The sequence below is a fragment of the Sitophilus oryzae genome, unplaced genomic scaffold (genome assembly GCF_002938485.1).
Source record: "Sitophilus oryzae breed Bouriz unplaced genomic scaffold, Soryzae_2.0 scaffold_706_pilon_pilon, whole genome shotgun sequence".
In the NCBI taxonomy this organism is placed as follows: domain Eukaryota; kingdom Metazoa; phylum Arthropoda; class Insecta; order Coleoptera; family Curculionidae; genus Sitophilus; species Sitophilus oryzae.
In genome coordinates, this window is record NW_022147314.1 from 440589 (window position 1) to 458285 (window position 17697).

Sequence of the window (17697 nt, forward strand, 5' to 3'; positions counted from 1 at the left end):
TGTATACAGGTTTTCTTTATTAGTTTAGATTTTAATTTTTTAGTTCTACTAATAAAAAATATATTTCTGTATACTTTTTATCCTCTAGTCACACATTTACTCCAGCATTTAATGTACAGGGTGGTCCGAATTATATTCGGAAAACTTAATAAACAATAAAAATAAGTCAAAAAGTTCGTATAAATGTATGCCCTAAAATGCTTTCTTTCGCAGATACAGGGTGTAGAAATTTCATTTTTATTTCGATTTTTTCGAAATAATTTCTGAACTGTAGTCGATATTTGGATAATAATTGGTGTCGGGGTGTTCTTGATTTTGATGTCAATGATGGACTTATAGAGGCGCTACCTATATATGTTTAACTGTTTTGAAGAGTAATAACATTGCGTCCATACCTGTATAAAACTACTGAGTAATAAAATACCGTAAGATCGAATAAAAACGGCGTCAACGATGGCTATGAAATGAAGATCGCTGTCATTTTACATGTAAAATTATATGGGAAATGTCATCGATCGTCATTTCCAAGCCAACTGGACGCCGTTTTTTTTCGATCATACGGTATATATATCCGTAATTTTTGGCGTAAAAATTTCTCTTGGTAAAAATCGCTGTGAACAATCGTTCTTTAAGATGTATTGACAAGTATAAGACAATATACTTGGCAATACATGTCATTATTGACAAAAAATAAACATGTTTGAGTTGATGTGATTGAAATGATAAATTTGGTATCTATCTTTATTTTTTTAAATTAATCATACATTTTTCTTCGAAAAAATACGATATAACAGTTTCTGTTGAACCTTTGACACAAAAAAGATTTCAATTTTTTTTTATTTTAGTCTAAAATCTATCCAGTTAACATGTTTAATTTATGTCAATGATGACATGTATTGATTATTTCGATTGAAAATATCTATAGAATCATTACTCGTAGCGATTTTTACCAAGATACCTTTTTTACGTAAAAAACGACGGAAATATATATTTTTTAACTCAATAATTTTATACAGGTACGGACGAAAAGTTGTTACTCTTCAAATCAATTAAAAACATGTAGGTGGCGCCCTCTGTAAGTAGGAGTCATATTGATTTCAACATCAAATTTCTAATGTCAAAAAGCTTATATTCAACACCAATATTCATCCACATATTCACGTAATAGTTCATATATTATATGGAAAAAATCGAAATAAAAATGAAACTTCTACACTCAGTATCACCGAAAGTAAACATTTTAGGACATAAATTTATACCAACATTTTTACTTATGTTTATCTGCAGAATATGCTACTGAAGTTTCCCGAATAAAATTCGGACCACCCTGTAAACGAAATAATAACCTTTAAACGTATATTTTGTGATTTTCTTATATTTAATCTAGCATGTCTTCTTTTTAGAATTTTTTTGATGATATGAGACTGACAGATGATTTGACTTTTCTGAATACTGACTTTTAGGGATATTTTTCCTATATTTTTGCATTTGCAGTGTTGCCTTTTCACCAAATGCCTTTTATAAAAGAAATACAAGTATTTCTTTAATAAAAGGCATTTGGTTTGGCACTGGTATTTTAAATGTTGTAACTAAGAAAAACAGTAAATTTTTTTAAATATGTCTCATTTTTTCACCGCTTGACCCTAAATATTTAATTTACTAATTAAGAGTCATAGCAATATGCCCCAAACTATTAATAAATTTAATCTTATGTTGTAAGTTTTCATGAAAAAGCACATTTATCAGTTTAGGTAGACAGAGCAGATGGCCTAACTTAAATTTAAATTATTGTCTACGGAAACTTGGACGTAAGGATATTGATAAGGGTAAGAATGCCTCTAGCAACTGTTACATCTCCAATGACACTTTTTCCTTCCTACTAAACCCAACTCGGCCTTTACGTAATAAATTATCATTATGAGATTTTAAAAGCAAAAATATAAATTTTGTTTTCAGGATATTTGTTCACCTTGAACGATAAGATTGAGTGAGATTAGCAATACTTTTCAGATAATGACATTATTATACTTGATAATAGATAAAATATGACATAATAATATAATTTCGAAATAAATAAACATAGGTACCGTATGTTTCAAATTCGACAATTACCATTGGGATATACCTTAAATTGAGACTAAGTTACCTTACCAGCTTAAATAGTAATACGACAAAGCTTAAATTGAGACAAAGTTAGCCCAATGATAATCCCAGCATCATTCAGGCAGACATCTACGCGTAGAATTTATCTTAGAGGAACTATTTGAATACCTCGGTAGATTGAAGTTAAGAAACAAAATACTGTGGGGAAAATGGGGAAACACCAGATCACCTCATCACTGAGTGCACCGAGACGACAACCATTCGTGCTATAAACTTTGGTACGACCGATATCGGAGATGGAGAACCGTCTCAGATACTGGCTTGTGTCAAGACTCTGGGACTATATGATGAGTTATAACTCGTTATAACCTAAGAAAGGGAGACCCACCATACAGGGTGCTACAAATTCGAGGTACGAGCATTGGTATCTCGGAAACCGTAATAGATACGATGATGGTTAAATTGGGGCGCCTTAGGATATTCACCAAGATGCCATCAAATAAGTTTTAAAAATTTCAAGGATTGCTGATTTTTTTGGAAAAAACGGATTTTTTCGAAAATCAATTTTATTTTTTCCTGTCGTTACTTTTTAGAAAATCAAAAAACTAATTGCATATTCTCATAGCCACATAGCTATCTGATACTATTTTTAGATTTCCAAATTAGCTGATAATTTGTGAGATACAGAGACCAACTTAATTTTTTTAAATACGGACCTGCATTTTTTATTTCAGGTTTTGAAAGAACTCGGTCTCCTGTGTACAATGATAAGCACATTTTATACTTTTTTTAGTTTTGGGTAGTTTAACAACAACAAAACTATTTAATTAGTGTTTAACATAATTTCAACTCCGGCTCTGTTTTTTAATATTATCTAATCTGACTATATTCATCGTAACAATATTGATCAGCGCTAATTAACTTTGGGAAAGGAAAATCGAGCCAATTGAAAAATTCAAATAAACAATATCCAGATTAACAATTTAAAGATATTATTTTTAACCTTTTTTTACTGTGAATTTGAAGAAAATCTCAGTGTACGATCTAATATAATGCATACTATTAATCGTAGTTATTATAAATAAATCTTCAACTTCCCTCTACAAACTATATAGTTTCTAATGCTCTACATGTTCGAAAGAGTGACCACTTTTCCTATTGCACACATTTATTATTCGTTTAATTTTATTTATTGCTCTTTGAACATATCTTCTTCTTATACTTCCGAATGCATTGTGTACTCATTGTGTCATAAATGTTGAAAAATGTTGATTTCAATTTTTTTACAAATGACCGTCAACTAATGAAATAAAAAATGCAGGCCCGTATTTAAAAACATTAAGTCGGCCTTTGTATCTTACAAATTATCAGCTAATTTGAAAATCTAAAAATACTGTCAGATAGCCCTAATACAGTGACTATGAGAATGTGCAATTAGTTTTTCGATTTTCTAAAAAGTAACGATAGGAAAAAATAAAATTGATTTTCAAAAAAATCCTTTTTTTTTCCGAAAAACTCAGCAATCCTTGAACATTTTAAAACTTTTTTATGGCATCTAGGTGAACATCCCAAAGCGCAGCTTTGCCCCAACTTAACCTTGTTCGTATCTATTACGGTTACCGAGATACCAATGTTCGTACCGCGAATTTGTAGCACCCTGTATATCTGTAAGGTCGCGGTGATTAACCCCCCACCCCCCAAACAGTCTACATTTTACATAAGAGTGAACGCAACTGACAGTTGCGTTCCAAACTTAATTTATTTAGAATTTTTAGTTAATTTTCTCTATAATTTTGTTTTGTAAAGTTTTTTGGTATTTTAATAGTTATCTACTATAATCAGGGCGGAGACGAATGCAACAAGTCATTAAAATCGATCCAGCTCTTATACAGCGTTAGGTATAAATGGTATAACTAATCCGAATTTGTTTTATTTGGGTAAAGTTCTTTAACATTGAAGATGTTTCTGTTATCCTATATAATGGAGCCCAAATCGAATTAAAATGCTACATTTGCCACACCATGACGTCATATATACAAGGGTATAGGAAATCTCGGCGCAGCGGCGGCAGTCGGCCAGCGCGCGCAAAAACCATTACATCGCTAATTGTTTATTGATATATCTTTATTAGTTTAAAAGCAAAAAACATGGGGTTTGCTTTGATACCTTGTCAAGACATATGCGAAACTTTTAAATTGTTTCTTTTTTTCATATAGGCCTTCGCTTTTCGTTAAATGAAAGTAATATTAAAAAAAATCTATTTTTAAACCAAATTTTCGCATGATTGAAATGATTATTCATGTTTAAAGTTTTTTTTGGTCATAAGCGCTAATGGAAATGTTTTTTTGTAAATAATTATAAAAAATTACTCCCTACGAAGACTTTATTGTGTACTGGATCAAAAAATAAGTATTTGTTTTCTCTATACGGTGGTATTAATATATCGATTTTTGATGATAGTGCCCTTTTACCCGGTCTAATTTTGTACTACTTTCGGAATAAGGGTCCCCATATCATGTACTGTACTTCCATCCCTGAAAAATTCAGCTTGTGACACCGAAGTGAGAGGTAACGTCAAAATAAGCTTTAATCTACCTACATCATAGGTAGGTGTAGGTACTCTAGGTATATTCTACCTAGACAGTAGCTGAACTAGCTGACAGTAGTAATTAATTTGTTATCCGATAAGTAGTTGTCATTATATAAGTTTAATCATCTTATACCTCCTATAACGGTAGGTTTTGGATTTTTCCTGATTGGTTTGTTAAACAAAAATATACTGGGCATATAAATGTCTGTTACAGGTTAATTCGTTAAAGAAATATGTTACACACATATTATTTTAATAATAATAGTATAATAGTAATGGCTATATTATGTTATAACACATACATATGTATTGAATGTACTTATTTTAACCAATGCATTGTTTTGTTTTTTTAATCTCACAAATAAGAAATGTTTTATAGTTTTTATTATAAAAAACAGTGATTATACAATTTATTTACACCCCTTACACTGTTTTCTGTAAGGGGTGTAACCAGGAGTATATTTCGTAACCTCTTACGATATAAGAGGGCACAAAGTGTTTTATTACTTAATGCTTAAAATTTAATAATATATTTGTACATAAAATAAAATAGACTAGAAAGTCAATTAATTAATATTGACGTAATTACTAAATAAGTACAAGATTTTTTTTCTAATTATTTTAGTGTATTTTTAGTCACCTAATTATAAAGGAGAGATATCCAACCATTGCATTATTTTACTCACAAATAAATGTTTTATGGTTTTTATTATAAAACAACGATTAATTTATTATACACCCCTTAACCCAAACACTCCAAGGAGGATATTTCGTGACCCCTTATTTAAAGTGGACAAGCTTTATTAGTCAATGTTTTAATTACCCAGCGTCTTTAATAAAAATCTAATGTAATTTTTCATAGAAATGATCTGACATAAAAAGCAAATTTTATCAAAAAACTTTTTGATTATCTACAAGGAGTAAACCGCTGACAAATGTCTGTATACTAATGCCAAAGTAATGCCAAAAATACAAATTAAATACCAAAATTTCTCATATAATGCCCCACTAATGCCAAGCTGATTCCAATATAATACCACTAATACCACGAATAATATGTAACACATTTGTTTCACGAATTAACCTGTAACAATACTGGTAGGTACGTGCACAGATTTTTTCCTAGGTAACTTAAAAGTCGTTAAAAAGTCTAATTATATTTAAAGAAGATATAATTCCAACAAATTACATTATAAGGCCAATAATGCACAAGTAATACCATTAAAATTTTAGCGTTTTTAACTTGTGTAACATATTTCTTTAACGAATTAACCTGTAACAATAGTGGTAGGTACGCGCACAGATTTTTTCGCTAGGTAACTTATTAAGTCGTTAAACAGGCCTATAAAAGCTATAACAACATAGGTAACTAATATTTATAATTTAATTCGAGTTTTAATCTCAAATAATAAATGTTTTTACTGGTGTATTTCTGAAGTGTTCATTATTAAAAGTAGATATTCTTCAAGTTATGCGAAGTAATAAGTAATGTTTCCGGTGAGACCGCGTATATGTCACCGGATTCTGGTTAGTATAAAGACTTTTTCTATAGAAAGAGTTTTTTCTATATTTTCCTTTCAAAATAAGACTAATTTCTTCTTATTCTTTTAAATATTACAGTGTTTCTTTTTCCTAAAATGTTATACTTAATTTTCGCTTAAAATTAAAAAATCACAAATGGAGGAAAATATACGTTATTGAATAAAGTTTATACAAATCACTTTACCATAACAAAAAAGTAAAAACATGTCATGGCGGAAGATATTCAGGTGGCATTTCACACATTTATCTATTAAAATCGAGATTAAAATAATAAACTTGCGTAACATGTTATACACGAGATAGAAAGTTTCAGAATCGATTAATACGCAATACGCTACGCAGTCAACTTATTCCTATGCGCGGATGAGCGTCTTCAAGACTCTTCCTTCGGCCAGGGTCACGACGCCGCCGAAGAGGAATCGGCCTACGTTTGGCTAAACAGGCTGGACACGGTGGAGTACGATATTGGCGAGTCTGAATATTTATAAAAATTTGCAAAGTAAAATATGTTGGAAAAATAATTAGTCCATACATATATAAAAGCTCAAAGGGTTTTTTTGTTGCATCCATCCCGCCGAAAGCGCTTTACCAATCTTGATGATTCTTTTTTTAAATGAAAGGTATATATGTGTAGATTTGTTATGAAGTATTTTTATAGTGCTTAATGGCTATTTCTTTGTGTAAAACGACTAAATACTAAAACATACCTGAAAACACCTACACACAATACCTCCAGAAATAAATTAGTTGTCATTGTCAGTGGTGTGTCAGTTAGATTATATATTACGTTTTTAGATATTTTAGAGTGAGTTGATGCCGCCAGCTTTAGATACATAAATATTAGCACAAAGGTTCGTTTAAACGACATTAGTGAATTAGCTACACAAAGCGATTTTAGGAAATTCATCCTCTTAGAGAGTAAAATTATCTCGGAACAGTTTGTTGTATGAAAATTCCTTACTATTTCGTCTAGAAGAATGAAATCCTACAAAAAGAATTAGAAGAAATTTTTGAAATTCATCAACCAAATGGGTAAAGTTAGTAAAAATTTATATAAAACTTGGTGACGTCTGGATTATACACATAAAAATTGGCACAAAGGTAAAGCGAATTTATGAAATTTATACCCTTAGGGAGTAAAATAGGGAATGAAAGTTTGCTGTACGAAAATGCAATACTATAACATTATAAACCAGACAGTATAAAATTTTATACAAGGGTTTATTTAGTGACATCATAAGGAAATATATCTTCCTCAATTATCCTTCAAAGAATAAAAAATAACCTATAAAGAGAGTATTAGTGCTCTTAATAAATAAAAAAAAGATGAAAAATAAAAAACATCTATATGTTCACTAGCTCTCTATAAAGAAGTAAAAAATCATTTAAATCAATGCATAAACGATTCGAGGTGTAACGCGAACGTAGTTGCGAGAAAAAGCTAGTAATTTATTAAATTATTTTATTTAACTCATTAATTTTCATTGAAAAGGAATTTTTGTAATTCGCCACTATATTAGTTAAAAACTAAGAAACTCATATCAAATTTAAGTTTTGCGATTTTGACTTATACTTTTTACAAAATCTGAACACATTTTAAAAGAAAAAAAGTTTTTGATAATATTCGTGTAGATTGACTACAAGTTGTATAACATAAATTTCTACGACCGGTCTACCTAGTGGTCTGCAGCATCGCCTTGTGGTGCAAACGTGGGCCTATTAATCTGTGACGTGACGCACAACAGCCAAGAAAAACAGAAGCGTGGCTAAGAATTTGGTAATTTAAAAAAAAGTCTTTTAGATACAGTAGTAGGTATTAAAAAGTTTTGTGTTTAAATGGGGTTTGCCTTTAACAGTTAAAAAATTATATCGTAAAGTGTAACTTTCCGTAAGAATTATTTATCTGTCATTGATCATGATCTGTCATCATGTTAACCTGATGTTTTGTATGTTATTTTGTTTTTTTCGAGGTTTTTTGCTTGATTGTTTTACGGATAGGTGCGATCGCATAATTATTATTGATAATGTTTTATTTAATGTTAACACTACTACTCTTTCAGTGAATCTTTAAATCTGTTGTTTTTTGTTAAGTTCGTTATTTAAACATATGTATTTAATACACTCATATTAACACTAATCATATTTTTACGTTTTTATTCATCATTTTCAATGCCCCCCCGGTTGCATCTTTGTAAAAGACTGTGAATTTTTTTTACTTGAAATCACTTATAAAAAAAACAACAAAACATCCAGTATATAGAAGCCTCCCAAACACAAAATCATAAAAAATATCTCAGCGGAAATGCATAAAGCCGGGACCCCATTAGCCAACACCCGACGTGATGCCACGCGATGCCACGCTATCACACGTGTTGCGATGTGGGAATGGGTGTACACATTAGGTAACACGTGTTAACACGCCTGAAATTTTTATTAGAGTTAAAAAAGTTGTCAGTAGGGATACAAAAATACTAGAAATATCGAACCCATACCGATATTAGATTATAATCATAATACCTTAACTTCACAATCTGCTTTAACCTTCTTTCCTTAATTTTTGATTATTAAATTTCAAAATTAATAATAGAATTTGTATTTTGTTTTCTATTGCATTCAAAAATAACCGTTAGAAAAGTTATAACTTATAACAATGTTTGATTCAAGCAGTTCTTCCAGTGACAAGAATTTTTAGTTGTGTACAGGTGCTGCTATTGTATTAGAAAATGGAAAAAAAGAAGATTTTGGGTACACAAAATGAACAAAAAACGCAATAAATATGGTGCTGTCCATACGCTAATTAAAGAACTCGACCCTAATCGGTACCATATGTACTTTTGTATGGACAGAGAACAATTTGAATATTTACATAATCTTGTGGAATGTAAAATTAAAAAAAAACGACACTAGATTTAGAAAATCTATTGGAACAAGGGGACTAGAGTGGCAAGCGGGGAACAATACGCCGTAACACACATCGGTGAGATCTGGGACCGACGAATCGACCAACACACGTGTCATAGCGTGTTATAGCGTCGGATGGCATGGAGTTGCCTAGTGTGTACGCAATACATGTAATTAAATGGAAAAACATACGCACTGATCTCCATGACGTGGGTAGCATGGCATCGCGTGGCGTAGCGTGTTGGCTAATGGGGTCCGGGCATCATTCTCTTTTTTCCGACTTTAGAATAACTGAAATCAGTTACATGAAAACGTGTTCCTGCTTTACATTCTAAACACTTTTCTTGCGTAGGTATGAACTTAACCTAGTAGATACTGTAATTTATACATCAATACCTTACCGATAAAAACGAAAATAAACAAAAATGAACCAACAAACCAAACCAAAACAAATATAACCAAAGCAATCAAAACACGCTGTAAGCTAAAACGCGTCTGTTTACGAATTCCAATTACCCAGTACTTTTCAAATTTTGCTATATTTTATCATAAAATGAAATCGATAGAGTTCCACCAAGAAGTTTATGTGAGTGTCTATTTTTAGAAAAAATTCTAGAATGAAAAACAGAAACGTGTTTTCGTGTAACTGGTTTCAGCTATTCTAAAGCTGAAAAACTGAAAATGATGCCTTTCAGCGGAAAATTACATACTATTCAAAAAGGCTTCCAAATACTAAATAAACAAATATTTCTTATATAGCTGCTTTCAAGCAAACGAAAGTAACCCTGATTTCAGCTATTCTAAAGTTGAAAAACTCGAAAAGGATACATTTCCGCAGAAATTTTTTTATGACATACTATCCGAAAAAGCTTCCAAATACTAAATAAACAAATATTTCTTATATAGCTGCTTTCAAGCAAACGAAAGTAACCCTGATTTCAGCTATTCTAAAGTTGAAAAACTCGAAAAGGATACATTTCCGCAGAAATTTTTTTATGACATACTATCCGAAAAAGCTTCCAAATACTAAATAAACAAATATTTCTTATATAGCTGCTTTCAAGCAAACGAAAGTAACCCTGATTTCAGCTATTCTAAAGTTGAAAAACTCGAAAAGGATACATTTCCGCAGAAATTTTTTTATGACATACTATCCGAAAAAAGCTTCCAAATACTAAATAAACAAATATTTCTTATATAGCTGCTTTCAAGCAAACGAAAGTAACCCTGATTTCAGCTATTCTAAAGTTGAAAAACTCGAAAAGATACATTTCCGCAGAAATTTTTTTATGACATACTATCCGAAAAAGCTTCCAAATACTAAATAAACAAATATTTCTTATATAGCTGCTTTCAAGCAAACGAAAGTAACCCTGATTTCAGCTATTCTAAAGTTGAAAAACTCGAAAAGGATACATTTCCGCAGAAATTTTTTTATGACATACTATCCGAAAAAGCTTCCAAATACTAAATAAACAAATATTTCTTATATAACTGATTTGAAGTAAACGAAACTTGAGCCTTTTATTTATGTAAAGAAATGGCTTATTACTAAATACTTAGGACTACTTAAATTAAAAAAAAAACGGCTTGTAGTTGGCCTATAAATAATGATCTATATACCCCATAAAATTTTGCATATAAAATGACAGTGATTCCAAGCTATCTCTGGCGCCGTTTTTTTATTCTATAGTATTTATCAGTGATAAATAAAAAAAAATCTTATTCTCTTAATACATTAATTTTATCTATATTATTAGCTTGATTTTTAAGAATTACCTATCCTATTTGAAATAATATTGTTCACGATATTAGTTCATGTTAGTAGACAAGCCTCTCAAGTTATTTAATACCTAGAATTGTATATTTTTCATAAGTTTCTCAGAAGAAAAAAGTAATCTTAACTTTTTAATTTATCTCAGATATATCATCAAAAAGATAAAGGTGTAATATCAAAGTTGTGTAACAACTAAGTAATGCAGAAAAATATTGGATTAGACAATAGGAGCTTCTTAGAAAAAGAATGAGTAAATATCTTATTGGTTTGTTTTTAAATACATTAAGATGGTTACCATGATAATTTTAGATTTTATTCATAAATGAATAAATAATTCAAATAATAAATAATATACGATTGAAAAAAAAGCGTCAGAGATGGCTTGGACATGAAGATCGCTGTTATTTTATGTAAAATTATATGAAGAATGTCATCGACCGTCAACTGGGGGCCGTTTTTTCGATTACCAGGTGTTTTTCTTTAAATTTATATTGATTCACATTGGGTGTATCAAGATAAAAATTGTTTATTAAAAAAAACACATCTTCTGTGTAATTCTGGTTTCGGATTTTTCTTAGAATTATAACATTTTTGGTATTTTTCTTGGATACTTAATACATAAACATACTTACTTCAACTAACAAATTAAGAAATATGTATAGGCTTGGTGCATTTTAGCTGGCTTTTAAAATTTTGATAGCAGCATTAATTTATAGCATCGCTACGGCCGAAATCAGAACTTTCCGGCTCTGTATTTCATGCAATCCCAGTTACAATAATTATGATATGCATTTTTAACATTGAAAATGTTTCTGTTATCCTATATAAGGGAGCCCAAATCGAATTAAAATGCTACATTTGCCACACCATGACGTCATATATACAAGGGTATAGGAAATCTCGGCGCAGCGGTGGCAGTTGGTCAGCGCGCGCAAAAACCATTACATCGCTAATTGTTTATTGATATATCTTTATTAGTTTAAAAGCAAAAAATACGGGGTTTGCTTTGATACCTTGTCAAGACATAAGCGAAACTTTTAAATTGTTTCTTTTTGTCATTTAGGCCTTCGTTTTTCGTTAAATGAAAGTTATATTAAAAAAAATCTATTTTTAAACCAAATTTTCGCATGATTGAAATGATTATTCATGTTTAAAGTTTTTTTTGGTCATAAGCGCTAATAGAAATGTTTTTTTGTAAATAATTATAAAAAATTACTCCCTACGAAGACTTTATTGTGTACTGGATCAAAAAATAAGTATTTGTTTTCTCTATACGGTGGTATTAATATATCGATTTTTGATGATAGTGCCCTTTTACCCGGTCTAATTTTGTACTACTTTTGGAATAAGGGTCCGTCCCCATATCATGTACTGTACTTCCATCCCTGAAAAATTCAGCTTGTGACACCGAAGTGAGAGGTAACGTCAAAATAAGCTTTAATCTACCTACATCATAGGTAGGTGTAGGTACTCTAGGTATATTCTACCTAGACAGTAGCTGAACTGGCTGACTGTAGTAATTAATTTGTTATCCGATATGTAGTTGTCATTATATAAGTTTAATCATCTTATACCTCCTATAACGGTAGGTTTTGGATTTTTCCTGATTGGTTTATTAAACAAAAATATACTGGGCATATAAGTGTCTGTTACATGTTAATTCGTTAAAGAAATATGTTACACACATATTATTTTAATAATAATAGTATAATAGTAATGGCTATATTATGTTATAACACATATACATATGTATTGAATGTACTTATTTTAACCAATGCATTGTTTTGTTTTTTTAATCTCACAAATAAGAAATGTTTTATAGTTGTTATTATAAAAAACAGTAATTATGCAATTTATTTACACCCCTTACACTGTTTTCTGTAAGGGGTGTAACCAGGTAACCAACTCTTACGATATAAGAGGGCACAAATTCAATTTGAGGGCAAGAAAGTCAATTAATTAATATTGACGTAATTACTAAATAAGTACAAGATTTTTTTTCTAATTATTTTAGTGTATTTTTAGTCACCTAATTATAAAGGAGAGATATCCAACCATTGCATTATTTTACTCACAAATAAATGTTTTATGGTTTTTATTATAAAACAACGATTAATTTATTATACACCCCTTAACCCAAACACTCCAAGGAGGATATGTTGTGACCCCTTATTTAAAGTGGACAAGCTTTATTAGTCAATGTTTTCATTACCCAGCGTCTTTAATAAAAATCTAATGTAATTTTTCATAGAAATGATCTGACATAAAAAGCAAATTTTATCAAAAAACTTTTTGATTATCTACAAGGAGTAAACCGCTGACAAATGTCTGTATACTAATACCAAAGTAATGCCAAAAATACAAATTAAATACCAAAATTTCTCATATAATACCCCGCTAATGCCAAGCTGATTCCAATATAATACCACTAATACCACGAATAATATGTAACACATTTGTTTCACGAATTAACCTGTAACAATACTGGTAGGTACGTGCACAGATTTTTTCCTAGGTAACTTAAAAGTCGTTAAAAAGTCTAATTATATTTAAAGAAGATATAATTCCAACAAATTACATTATAAGGCCAAATGCACAAGTAATACCATTAAAATTTTAGCGTTTTTAACTTGTGTAACATATTTCTTTAACGAATTAACCTGTAACAATAGTGGTAGGTACGCGCACAGATTTTTTCGCTAGGTAACTTATTAAGTCGTTAAACAGGCCTATAAAAGCTATAACAAAATAAGTAACTAATATTTATAATTTAATTCGAGTTTTAATCTCAAATAATAAATGTTTTTACTGGTGTATTTCTGAAGTGTTTATTATTAAAAGTAGATATTCTTGAAGTTATGCGAAGTAATAAGTAATATTTCCGGATTCTGGTTAGTATAAAGACTTTTTCTTTACAAAGAGTTTTTTCTATATTTTCCTTTCAAAATAAGACTAATTTCTTCTTATCCTTTTAAATATTACAGTGTTTCTTTTTCCTAAAATGTTATACTTAATTTTCGCTTAAAATTAAAAAATCACCAAATGGAGGAAAATATACGTTATTGAATAAAGTTTATACAAATCACTTTACCATAACAAAAAAGTAAAAACATGTCATGGAGGAAGATATTCAGGTGGCATTTCACACATTTATCCATTAAAATCGAGATTAAAATAATAAGCTTGCTCAACATGTTATACACTAGATAGAAAGTTTCAGAATCGATTAATACGCAATACGCTACGCAGTCAACTTATTCCTATGCGCGGATGAGCGTCTTCAAGACTCTTCCTTCGGCCAGGGTCACGACGCCGCCGAAGAGGAATCGGTCTACGTTTGGCCAAACAGACTGGACACGGTGAAGTACGATATTGGCGAGTCTGAATATTTATAAAAATTTGCAAAGTAAAATATGTTGGAAAAATAATTAATCCATACATATAGAAAAGCTCAAATGGTTTTCTTGTTGCATCCATCCCGCCGAAACCGCTTTACCAATCTTGATGATTCTTTTTTTAAATGAAAGGTATATATGTGTAGATTTGTTATGAAGTATTTTTATAGTGCTTAATGGCTATTTCTTTGTGTAAAACGACTAAATACTAAAACATACCTGAAAAACACCTACACACAATACCTCCAGAAATAAATTATTTGTCATTGTCAGTGGTGTGTCAGTTAGATTATATATAACGTTTTTAGATATTTTAGAGTGAGTTCATGCCGCCAGCTTTACATACATAAATATTAGCACAAAGGTTCGTTTAAACGACATTAGTGAATTAGCTACACAAAGCGATTTTAGGAAATTCATCCTCTTAGAGAGTAAAATTATCTCGGAACAGTTTATTGTATGAAAATTCCTTACTATTTGGTCTAGAAGAATGAAATCCTACAAAAAGAATTAGAAGAAATTTCTGAAATTCATCAACCAAATGGGTAAAGTTAGTAAAAATTTATATAAAACTTGGTGACCTCTGGATTATACACATAAAAATTGGCACAAAGGTAAAGCGAATTTATGAAATTTATACCCTTAGGGAGTAGAATAGAGAATGAAAGTTTGCTCTACGAAAATGCAATACTATAACATTATAAACCAGACAGTATAAAATTTTATACAAGGGTTTATTTAGTGACATCATAACGAAATATATCTTCCTCAATTATCCTTCAAAGAATAAAAAATAACCTATAAAGAGAGTATTAGTGCTCTTAATAAATAAAAAATAGATGAAAAATAAAAAACATCTATGCTCACTAGCTCTCTATAAAGAAGTAAAAAATCATTTAAATCAATGCATGAACGATTCGAGGTGTAACGCGAACGTAGTCGCGAGAAAAAGCTAGTAATTTATTAAATTATTTTATTTAACTCATTAATTTTCATTGAAAAGGAATTTTTGTAATTCACCACTATATTAGTTAAAAACTAAGAAACTCATATCAAATTTAAGTTTTGCCATTTTGACTTTAAATGATTCAGATTTTTTACAAAATCTGAACACATTTTAAAAGAAAAAAAGTTTTTGATAATATTTGTGTAGATTGACTACAAGTTGTATAACATAAATTTCTACGACCGGTCTACCTAGTGGTCTGCAGCATCGCCTTGTGGTGCAAACGTGGACCTGTTAATCTGTGACGTGACGCACAGCAGCCAAGAAAAACAGAAGCGTGGCTAAGAATTTAGTAATTTAAAAAAAGTCTTTTAGATACAGTAGTAGGTATTAAAAAGTTTTGTGTTTAAAAGGGGTTTGCCTTTAACATTTAAAAAATTATATCGTAAAGTGTAACTTTCCCTAAGAATTCTTTATCTGTCATTGATCATGATCTGTCATCATGTTAACCTGATGTTTTGTATGTTATTTTGTTTTTTTCGAGGTTTTTTTGCTTGCTTGTTTTACGGATAGGTGCGATCGCATAATTATTATTGATAATGTTTTATTTAATGTTCACACTACTACTTTTTCAGTGAATCTTTAAATCTGTTGTTTTTTCGTTCGTTAAAGTTCGTTATTTAAATACTCATATTAACACTAATCATATATTTACGTTTTTATTCATCATTTTCAATGCCCCCCCGGTTGCATCTTTGTAAAGGACTGTGAATTTTTTATACAGGGTGGTCCGAATTGTATTCTGGAAACTTCGGCAGCATATTCTGCAGATAAAAATACGTAAAAAAGTTCCTATAAACATATGTCCTAAAATGCTTAGTTTCGGAGATACAGGGTGTAGATATTTCCTTTTTATTTCGATTTTTTCCAAATAATTTCTGAAGTAACGTCAATATATGGATGAAAATTGGAATCTAGGAGCTTTTTGACATGAAAAAATTGATTTTGATGTCAATATGACGCCTACTTGTAGAGGGCGCCACCTACATATTTTTTAACTGGTTTGAAAAGTAATAACTTTTCGCGTCCGTACCTGTATAAAACTACTGAGTAAAAGAATATACATTTACGTCGTTTTCTACGTAAAAAAGGTCTCTAGGTAAAAATAGCTACGAGTAATAGTTCTCGAAATATTTGGAATCGAAATTGTCAATACATGTCATCATTGACATAAATTAAACGTGTTGACTAAATAGTTATTAGACTGAAATAATAAATTTGAAATGTTTTTGTACCAGAAGTTCAAGAGAAACTGTTTTGTCTATTTATGATTAATTTAAAAAAATAAAAATTTACAACGTGTTTATTTTTTGTCAATAATGACATGTATTGACTATTTCCAATCTAAATATATTGAGAGCGGTTGTTCGTAGCGAGTTTTACCAAGAGACATTTTTTACGTAAGAAGTCATGGAAATGTATATTTTTTTACTCAGTAGTTTTATACGGTACGGACGAAAGTTATTTATACGGTATATATATAGGTACGGACGAAAAGTTATTACTCTTCAAAACAGTTAAAACACATGTAGGTTTGGTTAGGCGCCCCCTACAAATAAGAGTCCTATTGACATCAAAATCAAATTTCTCATGTCAAAAAACTGCCAGACACCAATTTTTATCCAAATATTGACGTTACTTCGGAAGTTATTTGGAAAAAATCGAAATAAAAATGAAACTTCTACACCCGGTATCTCCGAAACTAAGCATTTTAGGACATACATTTATACGAAATTTTTTACTTATTTTTTTCTGCGGAATATGCTGCCGAAGTTTCCGGAATACAGTTCGGACCACCCTGTATATATACGAACTTTTTACTTATTTTTATGTGTAGAATATGCTGCCGAAGTTTCCGGAATACAGTTCGGACCACCCTGTAGATTATTTTTTTATAAAAAAGTTAAAAACAATGATTTGTTATCATAGAGTCAAAGAAAATCTTGGAATAACTACATTAGTATTTCAGAATGCTTATCAGCGTTGATTGAAGGCTATAATACAAAAATTGGGGAATATTTGTAAGATTTTTGTCTGGAAACTGGAGTGTTATTGTTAATATTGATGAATATAACTTACTTCGATGGCCAGTTCAAAGTCCTTTTTGTCAATGGTCCCACTTTGGTTAACATCTGAAACAAATAATAATGTGTAATTAGGTGCAACTAATAAATATTATTTACTTTTTCTTATACAGGGTTGTTCACCATGTACGACACTGAGTATTGTAGCTAAACGATTTGATTTTTACAAATTGTAAGTTCTGGGTTCATTGAAGGACTATTAGCGCTACAATTTAAAAATATTTTTACCAGATACAGAGTTACAGAGTGTCCCAAATAAGTAAAAAATATTATAATTGTATTTTTTTAAATGGAACGCC

The 17697-nt window shown here is 30.3% G+C and overlaps 1 protein-coding gene across 3 annotated transcripts in view; it reads right to left on the reverse strand.

Moving 5' to 3' along the window:
• LOC115888295 (calexcitin-1) overlaps nt 1-17697 on the reverse strand; it is a 233935-nt gene that overhangs the window by 16670 nt on the left and 199568 nt on the right. For all 3 annotated transcript variants that reach the window (XM_030907974.1, XM_030907973.1, XM_030907972.1), the window contains exon 3: nt 17394-17446. In XM_030907974.1, coding sequence (XP_030763834.1) covers nt 17394-17446 — 53 coding nt within the window. The remainder of the gene's footprint in view (nt 1-17393; nt 17447-17697) is intronic.